The sequence below is a fragment of the Oenanthe melanoleuca genome, chromosome 1 (genome assembly GCF_029582105.1).
Source record: "Oenanthe melanoleuca isolate GR-GAL-2019-014 chromosome 1, OMel1.0, whole genome shotgun sequence".
Lineage (NCBI taxonomy): Eukaryota > Metazoa > Chordata > Aves > Passeriformes > Muscicapidae > Oenanthe > Oenanthe melanoleuca.
This window is the reverse complement of record NC_079333.1, coordinates 71,255,936-71,272,803: the sequence shown is the minus strand read 5'-3', so window position 1 is coordinate 71,272,803 and position 16,868 is coordinate 71,255,936. Positions and strand designations below refer to the sequence as shown.

Below are 16,868 nucleotides of genomic sequence, written 5' to 3'. Positions count from 1 at the left end.
TGGGGAAGGGCTGCAGAGCAACCAAGAAAGAAGAACATAACTCTGTTGAACTACAGATATTTTGGAGACTCTCATCCCTCAATATAACCAAGTGATAAATGGAGTCTCTCAACCTGTCCACATTTTTGTCTTTTAATAGAATCCTTAAGTTTCATTTAATTAAATGAAGTTGGGATTTGCCAGTATTTAGATTTAGGCTTATTTCTATCACACTTATAATAGAAAGGATTATGGAGATGAGAAAGAAGAAAATGTTGGAACATCAAAGCAGTCCACACTGCAAATGATCTGAAGGGCAACATATCATTTGAAACCATGAGAGATACAGCAGCTCTAGCTGGAAATTTTCTGATCTCCAAATCATTCTTCAGAAAACTTCACAAATGTAAAGCAATTGAATCAGTGCCAGGGCACATTTAGTTTCACAAAGATGAACAGAAATTCCATTATTTCTTATGGCTTACCAGAGAAGGCAGCTCAGAAGATTTCAGCACATTTTCTAGTTCATATAATTTACTTTAGCTACTGACTAAAACTTTATCCTATTTAAATGTAGTAATTGTACAGTGATCTCAAACAATATGATACAACAATTTGACTTCATTTAATTCTGCTCTGGATAAAGTGGAAACTGATCTACTGTGTAGCAATAATTTCACAGAAAAACACGAATCTGCATCAAGCAAACCTGATTCAATGTACTTCAGAACTTCCATGGCAAAGGGGTTAAATTTTTCCTACAGAGTAGGAAGTGTCAGGTAATGCTCTATTGAAGAGTGCAGTTTATTAACGATTGCATACAGACACACACCTGCCAAGTTCACTGTTTCAGTGACAGGCAGCCCCATTCAGAAATGATTGATGCTTCCATATTTATAAAAACTATGCTACAATACTAGAGTTGTCAAACATAGCAGCATAAAGAAATGTCTATTTGCTTTGGACTCCACAACTAAATTCTCATCTCTAAATTTCTCTTTCAAAAAGACAAGCTGTTGTCTTGTTCTATGTCACACATGGCCACTTTTTAAAGGGTTATGAGCTCTCTTGTGGAAAAACAGAGAAGTGACACAAGATCTGCTATTCTGCTGCACAGCTCTCCAGCCTACTGCAGGTCACCAGATTCTTAGAAGCCTGTTCAATTCCTAATTTTAGAAATTGTAGGGATTTCTTTTTTTTTTTCTCTACACAAAAACCAACACTGCAATTGACTACACTGTAACTCTGGCAGCACTTGTTAATCTTTTGTTTACAGGTGTAGACAACCATCAGTGTGAACTTCAAGTAACATCTAATAACCGTACAAAATGAGTGTGTACACACTAAGAGACATCTATGGCATGTAAATGTAAGGTTTAAAAAGTATTTGGGTTTATGATGACTAGAATGGAGATGTTATCACAATCCCTATATAGCAGCAACAATCTCTTCCTCAAATATTAAGAAATACTGAAAATCTGAAATGTGCAAGAATGTTACCAAAATTACTGTCTTGAAAGAAAATCATCATACAGCTTAAGTTCTCTAGTCACCCTTCCCAAAGAAAAAAAGTATTTATTGCTCTCCATAATGTATCTCCCACTTAACAGAATAAAATCTTATTTAACTTCATTGCCACCCATCCTTCTGCTCCCTTACCATTCCTCAAAGCTATTAAAAAGAAACAGATTCACAACGAAAAAGAAAATGCACATTCTGAAAAACCCTGAAACATAAGGAAAAAACTGTAACAGTACTCAGTAGGACCCAGTACACAAGTGGAGCAATCTGCACCATACAGCTTGTAAATCACCAATAGTTACTGTCAAGAGGCAGCACTCACCACAATACAGAGCCATGGAATTTTCACAAACATTAGAAGGTGACAAAGATATGTCAATATATATAGATGAATTTACTCTCATATAAAGCCACATGCACACACATAACAAGTTCATAGACAGATGGGCAGACAGCTGCCTCATTTCACCAACATGGTCACCATAAAGTCCCGGGTAGTTAGACACCCTGAAGACTCAGGATCTCTAGACTGTACTTAATGCTGAATGAAAACACACCTCTGAAGACCTCCACAGTCAGATACAGATCACTTATTTTAACTGCCTACTTCTCTCTACTGAATATGTAAGAAACTGAGACAAAACATTAGCTATTTGTTCTTCTAGGATCTAGTCCACCCCTTTAAGGTCAACCTCAATATACTTTGAGAAGAGGCAGGTAACAACAATGACAAAATCCATGACATCTGCTCCCTTCTCTACACACCCCAACAATCCCCTTCATGCTTTCTGCACGACTCCTGAGATGCCTGTCCAGTTGTCAAAGCAGCAGAAGAGATAACCACACTCCTTGCTCCCCAGCCCAGCCTGATCTAAACAACAAAAGGAATGCCTAAACATTTGGTGCTGAGATAGGCACCCTCTCACACTATAATTCAGATTGGAAAGAACCTTATGGGGGTCTCCAGCTCAACATCCTGTTCAAAGCAGGGTCAAAACTGAATTCAGAACAGATATAACGTCTTACTGTGTTCCTAGAATTCCAAGCTGAAAAAACATCAGCAGCATCTTATTTTTTCTGAATCTGAAATCATTTAGCTTTAAGTTAGCAGTGATTGCAATTCTTCAAAAACCAGTGGTATGTTCAATAGTATGTTTTTCCACAAATAATTACTTCAAGGTTAAACAACGTTTTAAAACTAAATAGTACCAGAATCCATGCAACATTCTCTCTGTTATACTTCTTTACATAAAAGGAAAATAAAGACAAAACTACTAAAGACTAAAGCATGTACTTCGAAAATATATTAAGTGTATAAAGTATATAAAAAAGATTTAGCTTTTAAGTATATGCTTTAGAAGGTTTTTGTTTAAATGCAAATGAGGGACCAAAGACAGCAGACCAAATTTATCATATTATAATATGTACCAAACTCTAGATTAACTCTTATGGTACCAAGACAAAGATAATACACAGAAGTTGAAAGGAAGAACAAAGGCAGAAGAGAGATGGAAATATTTCTTCTTACATTTTATCAATCATCCCATGACTGCAACACCCTTTGGCACCTGCATTAGGCTAAATGGCAAAAAAAAGATGGAGAGCAACTCGCAACTCCAGCTCATTTTTAGCATTAGACAGCCTAAATTAAAAAAAAAAAAAAAAAAAAAAAAAAAAAAAAAAAAAAAAAAAAAAAAAGGGGGGAGGCTTTAGGACTCCATAGTGAACTTGAATTTTAGGACTCAATTCTGCTAATTATTTTAGCACCAGAGGTTAAAAACAAGAGAGTTGCCACAAGCCTGTATGAAGTTATCATGTTATCCCTTCCAATCAAGTGGTCACAAAGGTTAATAAGTACATATTAAATGTTAAATATTAAATATTAAAATATAAATGTACATATTAAAGGACAAATGACAAGACTTTAGGGCTTTCTCCTCAACACACGTGAACTCTGTATTTCCTTCTATCATGTACAACCTCACATCTCTATTATTTTCACATCTTCTCAGCTCCTTAACCAATTTCTGCATGAACTTATGTCTAATTAAATAAAAAATAAATTAATAGAATATGAAGAGTAATCGCAGAAAGGAAACCCCATCACCAGACCAAATAACTATTATTTATCAGACAATCTCCTGTTGTTTATTAAAACAACTATTGCACAACCTGAAATTTTTTTCAATTATATTTAAAAACTCAAAAGTCTGCAAAACTAGATCTTAAAAAGGAACCTCAAAATCTCAAAAACAAACTACCCATGGATGTCTACCAGAAAAAGACAAAATAATATAGTGGGTGGAAAGAGTGGTATAAAAAAATACACTTTTGTAGCACTCCAGGCAGCAATTTTGCATTTTACTTCAAGAAGTTAAAGAGGAATATCAAGTTACAGGTTTACAATTAAAATCAAAGCTTTTTACTAGAATTATGTCTTACTTTTTCTCAAATATAATTTTTCTAAAGCCACAAATTCCAAAATAATACCATTTCTAATCACCTGCCTATTTAATACTCCTTATTTGAAAGCATAAAAGCATACAGAGAAGCTAAAAATTAATAGATAACTTTTATGACATCATAAATAATCAAAGATGAAAATCAAGAAAAGTATGAACAAGTTTGGAAACAAAAAGCAGAAATTTTTACCTTGAAAAGCAGCTGCATTATGAGATATTAAAAATTTTAATGTAGCACTTGATGTTTGAAGCACTTGCTGTATATCTTGCTTTGCTGCAATCTGATACCTTTCTTCCATCTTTTTGGTACAGCATGTTGGTTTTTTAGAGGTACAAACCTGGAGATCATCACCTAAGGAAAAGGCAGTTACACTGATTAATATAAAACAGAAGTATGCAAAACTGCAAAACAAAAACCCCTAGAAAACCTTTTTTCTTTTTTTTACATGGGTATTGACACACAGAAGAAATACCCAATGCTTTAAAACATTTGGTCTTGCTCAATAGAAGGGGATACTTATTAAAATTCTGTGGAAAGGCTTATTACAGTCAATTAAAGTCACATAATATAATTTCCCTGACATTGTAATCTTGTCTAAGCTGTGAATATTGCTAACTAATGTTGATAAAATATAGTGAATATGCATTGTACATCACGATACAGGTGGTAGATGTCCCAATCCTGGAAACACTCAAGATCTGGTTAGATGGGGCTCTGGGCAACCTGATCTAGTTGAAGATGTCCCTGCTCATTGCAGGCTAGATGACCTTTAGAGGTCCCTTCCAACACAAACTATTCTGTGATTCTATGATCCTCTACAATACTGGAATGCTGAAGCAGCTCATGGCTGGCACTCTTGTGCTTCTTGGACTAGAAAAAGCTAACTAATTCCAAGTATTATAAACACAGCAGTGGAAAGCCCATTCCTGACTGGTTCATAATGAATATGCTTATATTAACTTCTACATGGAGCAGCCCTAACCTCCAGTCTAATCTCCCTAACTGTGTCTTTCTCTAAAGCCAAACATTCCCATCAATCCACAACAGCAACTTCCTACTTCCCCAATAGGTTGGGGGACATTTCTACAAAGGAGTACTTTTTTTTAATTTTGGGCACGAAATCCCAGAGGGAAAATTCAGTACTTTTATAACTTTACAACTGGAGCACAATCAAGCATGAATAGCATTATTCAACTTCTTTGTTATCATGTGGTATTCAAAATATTTTTTCTTTTTTAATACTGTATCTAAGTAATATATTCTTTCTAATGTAAAGAACAAACACATCATGAAAGAATAAATATGAGAATTTAAATTACATTAATACAAAATTTAGCAGTCCAATCCGAATTTTGTTCTCAAATATCTTACTTCACCGACAGGACAAGATTTTGCAGAAACATAGTGAGAAACTTACTTTCATCCACATGACTTTTCAACTTCTACATTTTAGTTATTAACAAATAATATACAGAATAACTGCTCACATGCAGTTCCCTGTGTATATAGGCACAGACACAAATCACACTTGTGTAATATTAAAATGAAATAACCTAAAAATTAGCTCTATTATCCAAACTCTTCTTAGTATTTTAAACAATTGTTAGGCACTGCTTAGCTTTCAAACCTTTGCCTCTTGTAACTTTGTCTAGGCTTTATGGACTTGACTATAGCTTCAAAAAGACATACTTTCAGCAAAACCCTAAAATAATAATGAATATTTGTATATGGCTTCAGATGACTCTTCAGTATTATTTTATTCCCTTGATTTTATGAAAAATATTTTTAGCAGCATCTTATGAACATGGATCTCATTCCCAACCCTAAGTGAATTTTGTTTTATAGTTTTAAGACTGTTAATCGTACACATAAAGTACATTTTATTGACCTACTTTTGTTCCAGCTCATTAAACACAGCTGCTTTCATTGGCCAGGAAAAAGTAACCAACTACAACATATGAAGAACCCAACTGACTAAAAATTGAACTGCCGCTCAAAACTCAGAGAGTGGTTTTCTAATTGTTTTTTTAAGAGATCTACAGAACAAGGGTTACAGATAATGTTTCAGAAGACACATAAATCAGACAGTGAAACAGGTCCTTCCATTTCAATACAAGTAACATTAAAAAACCCACACAATTATTTTCTGAGTTTTCACATCTAAAAAACTTTCCATCCTCCACAAGAATTGTTTTATCAATAACCAATTTTGAAATAGAAGAAGAAAACACTTTCTACTCCAGAAAGGCTTATTGGCTCTTTTCAGTACCAAATTCTGATGGCTCTTACACTGTGGCCCACTTTGAGACAAGACTGCTAGAAGTTAAATACCTTAGCCTGTAATAAAATATATTGAAGTAAACCGTTACGGTATAGGAAAGGTTTTAGAACTGAAAATAATCTAGATGAGTTTAGGAAAGACATCTTAGGAAGAAGAACATAATTGTTCTGAGGTGCAAGTTTACCTATCTGGAACTGATTTCAAACTTTTATTCACGGCCTCAGCTGTACAATCTGTATTTTCAGTACCTTGAGATAAACAAATGCTTACAGGATGAGGATATTAAGTGCCAGAAAGAAAAGATGCCAGATCTGTGGTAATTTTCTTCCTGTCTATTTATACTTCCAAGAGATCAAATCCAGGGTCTGAAAAATTCCAAAACAGACTTAGGATTGTCATGACAGTCCTTCAAAAGCCAGCATTGAAATGCCATACGGCTTGGAAGCAATTGGCAAATCAGCAGCTTATTTCAAAATGGATTTGGAACCTGTATCAGACCTAAGTCCTTCTGATGCTTATCCTTTAATATTTATTAACTTATTTTTGTTACAAGCACCACTCCAGATTTAGCATTACCTGCTACTGCTGTGATTGTTGTAAAGTAATTCAGCTTTGCTCAGTACAAGAGATGGGTATCAGCCTCAAGCACCTGGCCCTGTGACTATCGATGCTGCTGAACTATCACCTCACTTCTTTCTGTGGCTGTGTTCTGCAGGCGCCAGTATTTCTCTCACCTGCACTTCAAGAGATGGTGCATTCTATAAACTGCTTTCCAAGGGCACTCCAGACAACACTGTAGTACAGGTTTGGCTCCTTCCTGATACACTCCAAGTTCATCTTCCTGCCTACTAAGAACCACCCTAGCAAGGTGAAGCCATCCCTCCATACACGCACAGCTCATGGAACAAAACATGTCGTTGTTCTGTCCAAGAGAAAATCCCAGAGAATCCCAAGAGAAAATGGAGTGAGGACCAGCCTGGACCAGCCAGGACCAGGACCTTCTACCAGCCTTAAGCAACACAGACATGACCCTGTTCCACTTGGCATGAGAGCCAGGAGACACTCCTCTGTCTGCTGTTGGGCTGCACCACCTTCAGGCCAACCCAGACAGATCAAATCCTAAGACTACTTGAGCCCTGATGACTTTCCTAGAGAAGCTGAAAGAATGGAGACTGAAATAGGGGAACTGCTATATAGCTAAGCTCCCTTTTTTGTTGATTTTAATCTCAAAACTGTCATTTTTTTTTCCACAGTGGTAATTTTGCAGATTCAGAGGTGAATGTTCACACAGACACAAAATTGTGTTGTTGGCAACAGTCCTTACAAAACTGGATGTGATACAATGAACATCAGTAACTGATTTGACAGAGCAATTCACTTTCTGTCATTGAATAAATCATTTTCCAGAGCTCTGAATGCCTGTTAAACAAATAGAGTAATTAGAAATGTCCCTACCTTCTACAACAAACAGAAAAAAAAATTAATTTGACTTGAGGCATAACCAAAATCCAAATTACCTGAATGTAAATTATACTAGAAACACAAATTAAAAATCAGATATGATCTTAGAACTGCATTAAAGCAACCTGCTGGATTTTTGGACTGACTTCTATTGTTACTTTAAGGGGAATTAGTAATAATGTTTTAACTTGAATTAGCAATAGTACCACATTCTAACATTATCTCATCCTTCCAGCATGGTTCTTCAAATTTATTCAATTTCATATTCCTAATGGTTCTCTACCAAAAAGCCTATACAATAAAATTTATGCTAATCAGTCTTCACTTTCTTTTATGCTTCTTGATCTCATAATAGCACATATGACCTCCCAACATTTGCTGAAAAGAAGTCCAGACTGATTCCTGAAAAAGAAACAGACAACCCAAAACCAAAAAAGCGAACAAACAGAAACCAACAAAAAACAAACTACTGAGAAAAATATCACCAGTACTTTTGCCCCCCACTTCACTGGGAATTGTTTGATTCTACAGTGACAGCAAATGTAACATTTTTCAATGAGCCACAGAATTCAGCTTTTTGGTGCAAAGGGAAGTCTGAAAGTTTGTTTACTGACACACCTACCAGAGGCTCTGTTAAGAAGGCAAGAGTGAATGGTTTACCAGCCATCCTATTCTGCTGTTGCTAAAAGCGTATCACAGAATGGTTTGGATTGAAAGGACCTTATAGCTTCAACCCTCTGCCATGGGCAGGGACACCTTTAATTAAACCAAGTTGTTCAAAGCCCCATTAAGCCTGGCTTGAATACTTCCAGGGATTGGGGATCCACAACTTCTCTGTTCTGAGAGAAAGAAACTAGAAAAGAAATACTAGAAAGGATATACAACACCTTGAACATAAGAAACAAAAAAATTTAAATAAGTATTTTGCAGACAATTTCTTTCTTTTTAAATAATGCATTTCAGATTAATCCACAAAAAGAACATAAAAAACTCCTATCCTAACCTTTGAGTACTTTTTATATTTATTTCATTCTTCATACAGCAAAAAAGTGTCACTTAGGATTTTTAATTACTGAGGTTATTCAGTACAGTCCCACCAAAAATGTACTTGTAGCACAGAATCAGAGAGGAAAAAAAAAGTTTTTTTGCAACAAACTTTTAAAATCAGTATGAATGCAATAAAAGTTCCAATATAGCATGTGATGGGGCTGAGCATAAGCCTGTACTATAGTTACCAAATCACATTTACAAAAGACTGAGAACAGTTAGTCAAGTACCTTGACTGCTAGGGGTACCAGTAAGTATCTTGGGGTTGGTAAATATATTAATTTATCTTGATTATTAGTTGCCATTTTCAACACTATTATATCCTGTCCTATGTGGATGATAACACAAACTCGGATTTGTAGTTTCCATATCCTTCGAGATCACCTTCATGTATATATATATATATATATATATATATATATGTATATACACACATATATATGCCATTTTTGCATAGGATAGAGGTATTTTTCCCCCTTAAAGACATAATATAATATAATATAATATAATATAATATAATATAATATAATATAATATAATATAATATAATATAATATAATATAATATAATATAATATAATAGCTGCACATCTAATTTCTAATTACATAAATTAATACATATTAGATAAATAAATTATATAAAATAATGCATAGTATTTTGAGCTAACATATATTCAAAATACAGACACATGACAATCTCCAGAACCAGAATCGGCCTGATTTACTGATATAAGGCTGCTGGCTTTATCCTACTAAGAGGAAAAATATGAATGGTACAGCCTTTTTTTTATATATGCAATGAAAACAAGGCAAATATTAGGCCTATAATTTTACTGACTTCCACTGTATACAGAACCATACATCAACCAGCATTCCTGCTGTTCTTCAGCTGGTGATGCTACTCCACCCCAAAGATTCAGCTTAAGACATTTAAATGAAAGTGTTCTTACACAAGTTATGTCTAAAGTACCACTATAATAAAGACACAGAGGCAGTGCAGTAGAGGCACTTATGCAGCTTATTCTGTAGACACCAGCAATATTTGATAGTGGAGAAGCTCCAAGATGCCACAAACTGCACTGGCTGTCCACTGGGGCTGCCCACAAGGAGCACATGAGATGCCAAAGGTATCCACCTAGTGCACACTGCACTACCAGAAAGATGCAAGTTTCCCAGAGTAATTGCATCTCTCAGCCCCATTGGGAACATTATGGAAACCTTGAGAAAATTAAATTGCTGCCAGATACCCACATTTCAGCACCAAAATTAAACCTTGTAGAGGCAGCTTGGACACCTATTTACAAAACTGGACACCTACAAAAAATCTGTGTGTTGTGTGGGTGCATGTATCTTGGACACAAATACATTTCTTAGTGCCACCAGGAAAGGTTTTAAAATATTTTTACACCTCGCCTCAAAAGAAGGCTTAATACAGAAGATCAGTAGCAAAAACTGACATTTCACATTATGATTTGAGCCTACGAAGACCTTTCATCACACCTAAACTTTCTAAAATACTCACTTAATCCCCGTTTTCCTGTCATTGCCAGTTCTGGATAGATTTTGTAATCATTTGTTTCATGATATCTGAGATCAATGCCATTCAGAACAAGAACTCTGGCTGCCCACAGCAATGTAATTCCCTCAAAGAGTGAAAGGCTGCTGACCATGCAGCTGTACCACACCTCCTGCTGCCCACCGTTTGCAAGGGCAGCAGCAGAGAAAGGAATTCTTTTATAATCTTACAATTCAAACCCAGCTTTTCATTGGAACAGGAAATGCAGGAAAGTCAAAACCAAAAGAAGAAGGTGAGTGATGGTATAAAAAATATTGTAGGGGAAAAGAAGAAGTCAGAGGAGCAGAGCAGAAGAAACATACATAAGGTACTATAGTTCTTGAGTCAACATACTTCCTCCCTGTCACTAGCACACAAGTGAATGGCAGAGTAATCAAAATAAATGACAGTGACAGTAGGCTACGGAATGAGAAAAACATAGATAAAGTGATACTGTATCATTCATACTGAGATTAATCACACAAATAATCAGCACAAAAAAAAACTAAATCGCTGACAGGGCTGTAACTCAGATTTCACTTTCCAGACACCTTCACTTGCACAGTACCTGTCTCATCAGGCTTTCCAATTGAAGTGTTTATTTTCTTTCTATCAAAGACAATTATAAAATCTTTAGGTTAGGACAATGCATGCTAACAAATGTAGTAAAAAATTTAGTACTCTAATTTGTAAACTACACACTTCAATATTTACTATATTAAGCATCATCTTTCACATTTAAAGCTATAGAGTCACTAAAAGCTGCATTTTGAAGGAATTCCTTTAAAATAAACCTAGAATGCCTTTTCAACTTGCAAAGTTAATAAAAACCAAACAAATTGTCTTTAAAAAGAGAATGAGGCTAGCTATTGATATTTTAAAGTGAGGAGTACATTAATTCAGTTTCTGTTGCATTTTCTGTCAAAAAAGCAGTGACTCACATTTATTAGTTAACCTGGCATCCAAACATGAACACATTTACAGATGTGTAAAAAAACCCTGCTTTCCCATCCTGTATCACTGAATCACTAAAATACTTGTATTTTAATTCTCTGAGTTCAGCTGAGGTTCTCACAAACCTGGAAACAAGACCTCAAAACTCAAAACGTACACCTTACCATATATTTGCTTTGCACCGTCATTCAGTATCTACTTTAAAAAAAACCCAAAAAATTCATTGTTGATATAAATGCTAGATACACTCAATAAAGACTATACTTTAGCGGAATGTTGTTGCATTACATTGCAGCGACGGGCAGATACGCAGCAGTGAAGAGGCGCAGCCCGGCCGCTGGCAGCGGTGCGAGTGATCCCCATTTCTTACACAGTAACCCCAGCAGCCCAGGCACAGCCTGGTATGAGTGATCCCCATTTCTCACACAGTAACCCCAGCAGCCCAGGCACAGCCTGGTATGAGTGATCCCCATTTCTCACACAGTAACCCCAGCAGCCCAGGCGCAGCCCGGCCGCTGGCAGCGGTGTGAGTGATCCCCGTTCCTCTACACAGTAACCCCAGCAGCCCAGGCACAGCCCGGCCGCTGATCCCCATTTCTCACACAGTAACCCCAGCAGCCCAAGCACAGCCTGGTATGAGTGATCCCCATTTCTCACACAGTAACCCCAGCAGCCTAGGCACAGCCCGGCCGCTGATCCCCATTTCTCACACAGTAACCCCAGCAGCCCAGGCGCAGCCCGGCCGCTGGCAGCGGTGTGAGCGATCCCCATTTCTCACACAGTAACCCCAGCAGCCCAGGCACAGCCTGGTATGAGTGATCCCCATTTCTCACACAGTAACCCCAGCAGCCCAGGCGCAGCCCGGCCGCTGGCAGCGGTGTGAGTGATCCCCGTTCCTCTACACAGTAACCCCAGCAGCCCAGGCACAGCTCGGCGGCTGTCCCAGCCTCCAGGGTTGGCGCTCCACCGATAGAGCCGTGCCTGCCACGGCCGGCGGCGAGCAGGGTGACCGCAGCTGAAGCCGGCTCGGTGCTCTGCCCGTACGGAGTGGAAGTGCGCGGGCACAAGGGGGTTTTAGGCAGCTGTCGGGGTGCGCACAGCACGACAAGAGCGTTTTCTCCCTTGGGTAAAGGGCCAGCCCCGATGCCGCTATGGGGTAGCGGGGGATCCGACGTGCCAGCCCCGCCACCAGCATCCCCCACGCATCGCCGCCGGCGGCACCAAACTCAAAGCCGCCGCTCCCGGCGCCTCCTGCCCGCCAGCTCTGCCTTACCTGCCCGCGGGGACTCCGGGACGCCGCCGGGCGGCCCGAGCCGCCGCAGCTGGAAAACTTTCCGCACCGCCTCGCAGCTCGGCGGCGGCTCCGCACCCTGCGAGGCGGCGGCCAGGAGCAGGGCGAGGGTCAGGACGGCGAGGAGGAAGCCGTGCCCCCCCATGGCCCGCGGCCGCCGCCAGCTGCCGCACGGAGCCGCCGCCGCGGGGGAGGCACCGCCCGCCGGGACCCTCCCCCGGCCCGGCCCGGCCCCGCCCGAGGAGGGGCCCCCACGGCCGGGGGCAGCGGGAGGCTCTGCCGGGAACGGGACGGAGCCGGCCCACCGCCGCCACCCACACCGGGGCTGCGGAGCAGAAACCCAAAGGCAAAGCAAGCTATGGCATGGTAGGGGAGCAATTTCCAGCTGAAAACACGGGGGAAAAAATAAAATTGTAGCGCTTTGGGGAGCTGCTAGCAACAGGCTTAACACTTGTCAATAAGGTACGCCATTCAGTTTGGCTTGAAATGCCAAACTTCTGTTTTTCTGACAAGTTTCCAAGAATTCGGCAGTCTTCAAGGCATCTTCAAAAGTTTCCGTTTTCTGAGGCAATCGTGACACGCGATCAATTTACAAACCCCTGTGCTGCCTACGAGCTGAAGTCTGATAGGAACAGCAGACAAGGAAGCCGGTGGGAGGCATCAGGTTATCTCTAGAACAACTTTCTTGATGCCAAAATCAAGAATCTTCTCCATGCATAAATTTTAAATGTCACACCTCACCCTTTATAGCCAGAAATTTTTCTTAGTGTGCCTCCAAGCTGCAAGTGGTCATTCAGCACTGTAAAACATAAGGCTTTCAATTTAAAAGAAATCTTTAATCTGTGTCAGCAATTTCAACACAAGACTGCAAAACCAGTTCTAAGTGTGGATTATTACATACATTCATTTGAATACAGTTAACAAACTGAAACATAAGTTATTAAAATTTGCACAAGAGATCAGCCACTACTGAGCAAAGCAATAAAACAATGTAATTATCCAGCCTACTGAATGACAGTTCATGAGAACGGGAGAGGACTGGTATTTCTGAATCATCCATACTCCTGGACTTGGCTTCCTTCTGTCAGCAAGCTCCAATGTAAATTGCATGAGAAGTCCTTTAACAGAATTTGTTCTACTGTTCCTATACATTGAACACAGATGACAGGTTACAATCTTCTTGATAAAGCACACTACAGCAAAAGACATTTTAGGCCCCCCATGAAGAAAAGGGAGGGCAGGAGAAGAAAACAGTGCAAATAACCTTGAAGATGGTAGAGAAAATTCTGGAAATGATGAAATGTCATCCTCAACACCTAATGCAAGATGTGCAGTAAACTTACGAAAATAAAGTATTAGTATTCAGGGAAAAAATCTTTCAAGTTAAGAAAAACATACAATTATTCCTACTTACAGATTTCTCCTTTACCCCACAACCACATGGAAGTTTGCCTGCAGCAACAGATGACATTGGGAAATTTCTAGAACCTCTTTGCTTCAAACAGAACAAGTACTTTCTCATGTTCTCCACTAATAGCAATTCAGATAAACTTCTATCCTCCAACTCTGCAGTTTAAGAGAAAAGGGAGGTTTTTGGTAAGAAATTGAATGTACATGTTTTAACTAGATATTACAAGATGAGAAAGATTCTACTTTAGTCCAAAAGGTGAAGTGGGTTTTTGTTTGTTGGGGCATTTGGAGAGTTGGTTTTTCAATTTTTATTTTCTGTTAATAACTTCAGCATAGGAAGTGCAAAGGAAATAATTATTTTTGGCCTCATTAGGAGATTGAATTTAATTTCAAGTTTTATGCTTCAAAGCTTCCCTGATTTTAGTCTTAAAATGTGTATTTTAGTTAACAAGTTTCATAAATTAATTATTCTAGCATATACTACACTGAATTTATGTTTGCTAGTGCTGTTCAGATAGTAATGAGTAAGCTCCTGTCTCTTGCCATGAGGCTCACTTTCGTGACTGTATTTTGAATCTAGTGCTTTTTAGTGGGCACGTTTTGCTTTTGTTGCTAGCTGTAGTGCTGTATTGCTTATCACCTTACTGTATTGTGCCTGGGAATGCTTTGACAATAGCCATGCAGATGTAATTCCATGGGATGGCAGGTGGCCAGAGTGTGGCTGCTGTACTGGACAGGCAGGATCTTCAATTTGAACTTCAGTTGAAAGGTTTGTGATGTGTGAATGAGTCCATGATGGAGAAGAGATCCACCTGCAGCCCATGGAGAACCCCATGCCAGTGCAGGTGGATACTTGAAGGAGGGTGTGACCCTGTGAAATGCCTGTGATGGAGCAGTTTGCAGAAGAAAGGAACTCCTCTCATTTCAACAGGAGAATGTATATACATATATATGAAGTTTATGAGAGAACATTAGATTTGGCTAGACTTGTATCTTCTTGGCTAAAGCCTTAACATACACACCTGATAGCTCCTCATGGATATGCACCTGTTAGCACAAGATGACTTAAGAATACCCCTTCTACAAATTCTCCATTTTCCTTAATCACAAACTCCTTCTCCTTTTCCTTAATCACAAACAATACCACTCCATTACCTGAAACACTGGTGCAATGCCAGAGGAGGATCTTCACTTTATCCCTCTAAATCACAGAAAGCTAAAATGAAACTTTCTATTATGTTTGGCACACAGCTAACTTTTCCTCCTTATCTTCACAAGTGACATTCTTCTTTAGACTGTCATCTTGTAATGACTGAAAACACTTTATATGGCTGTGCCACCTTTCCTGTTTTCATCCCTTCAGAGAGCTACTGCAAAAATAACCCTTTCCAACCTGTTGCTTTGACTATGTACACTTCTCTCATATTCCTTATTGTGTCAAATACAAGTTGCTTTGTCTTTGATTGCATATCCTTCTAAGTGGTCCCATCTCAGGATGCAAAAGGTAGTTTGTACTTCCAAAGGACTACAACACCTGTCTCCCTCTTCAAGTTCTGAAATGATCATATACATGAGACAAAATAGCATTAAAGTATCTGAAAGTAGTTCAAAAATCTATTAAGCTGCGTCATAGTAAAAAAAAAAAAAAAAATTGAAGAGTGATTTAGAAGAATAAATGTTTTGACCCTTATTTTTATACATACCACAGTAAATTAAGTTCTTCATTGATTAAGAAGACAGACTAGTGTTGACTGTTATATTCACATCATCTCCCAGAGTCAAATTCTATTTCTGATCTAATATATCCTATCTGTAAGTTCTTAGTTTTGATACCATCCTTTTGATTTTTATATAGCTTTGAACAGCACTGAAATAGAACTACTTGAAGTTACAGCAATGCATGAGGAGGAACAACAACAAAACAAAAACCACACAATCAATCATCAACTTTTTCTTCAGTTACACAAAACTATTATAATGATTCTATAGCTAGTAAAAGACAAAACAAAAAAAAAAAAAAAAAAAAAAAACACAACCAAAAAAAAAAAAAAAAAAGGAAAAAAAAAACCAAAACTCCACAAACAGTTCTCTTACTTTACATTGGTATAATAAAGCTAGTAAAGTAAGACTAAAAGCTACACAGCCTTCATTTGTACTCTAAGAATGCCACATGTACCAATGATACTGTAAACTCAGTGAGGTCTGTAAAACACCTCATAAGTTTAATTCATTTAATGGTTCATTAAAAGTAGAGCTGAAAGTTGATACTAGTCTCACAAAAGTTTTACCTGATTTTGAGATAAATTCTCAAAAATTTTGCTTGAGATATTTTTTTTAGGAAGGAAAAAAATTTAACTAAAAATCTTTCTGAACTCTTAAAGGAGAAAACTATATTATTGTTTCATGCTTGCAACGACAAAGAGTTGTCAGCCGAGAACTCAGGTGGGAAGAGAACATTGGGGGAAGCGGACCACAGAAGAGTACGTTACAATCATAGTAAAGTTTGGAAGAGACCTTTAAAGGTCCTCTAGTCTAATTCCCTTGTGATCAGCAGGTTCATCTTCACCAGTCACAGACCACCAGCACTCCCGCGGCCTCCGAGCACGCAAAGGCTGTTCCTCCACCCAGTCCAGCTGAGCTCTGTCCCAGTGCCAGCCTCTCCGTAACTGCACACGCGCTCCATCCTCCGTGCAAGCTGCCAGCCGCCGCCACCGGGAGAAGCCGCTGGCAGGCACAGCCGAGGCAGTGCTCCCGCAGCAGCATCCTCGGCTGGGGCACACGGGGACAGCTCCTCTCCCCTCACACACCATCCCAGCCCCGCGCCCGACCTCTGCAGAGCTGACTTACCCCTTGACGTGAAAGGGAAAAGGGTGCACCAGTGCAGACCTGGGATCCTGCCTACGCAGG

General features: G+C 38.8%; 1 protein-coding gene across 1 annotated transcript in view; it reads right to left on the bottom strand.

Moving 5' to 3' along the window:
- GPC5 (glypican 5) overlaps positions 1-16,868 on the bottom strand; it is a 311,688-nt gene that overhangs the window by 274,797 nt on the left and 20,023 nt on the right. Inside the window, exon 3 of the mRNA XM_056491777.1 lies at positions 4,153-4,314. Within this exon, the coding sequence (XP_056347752.1) occupies positions 4,153-4,314 (162 nt within the window). The remainder of the gene's footprint in view (positions 1-4,152; positions 4,315-16,868) is intronic.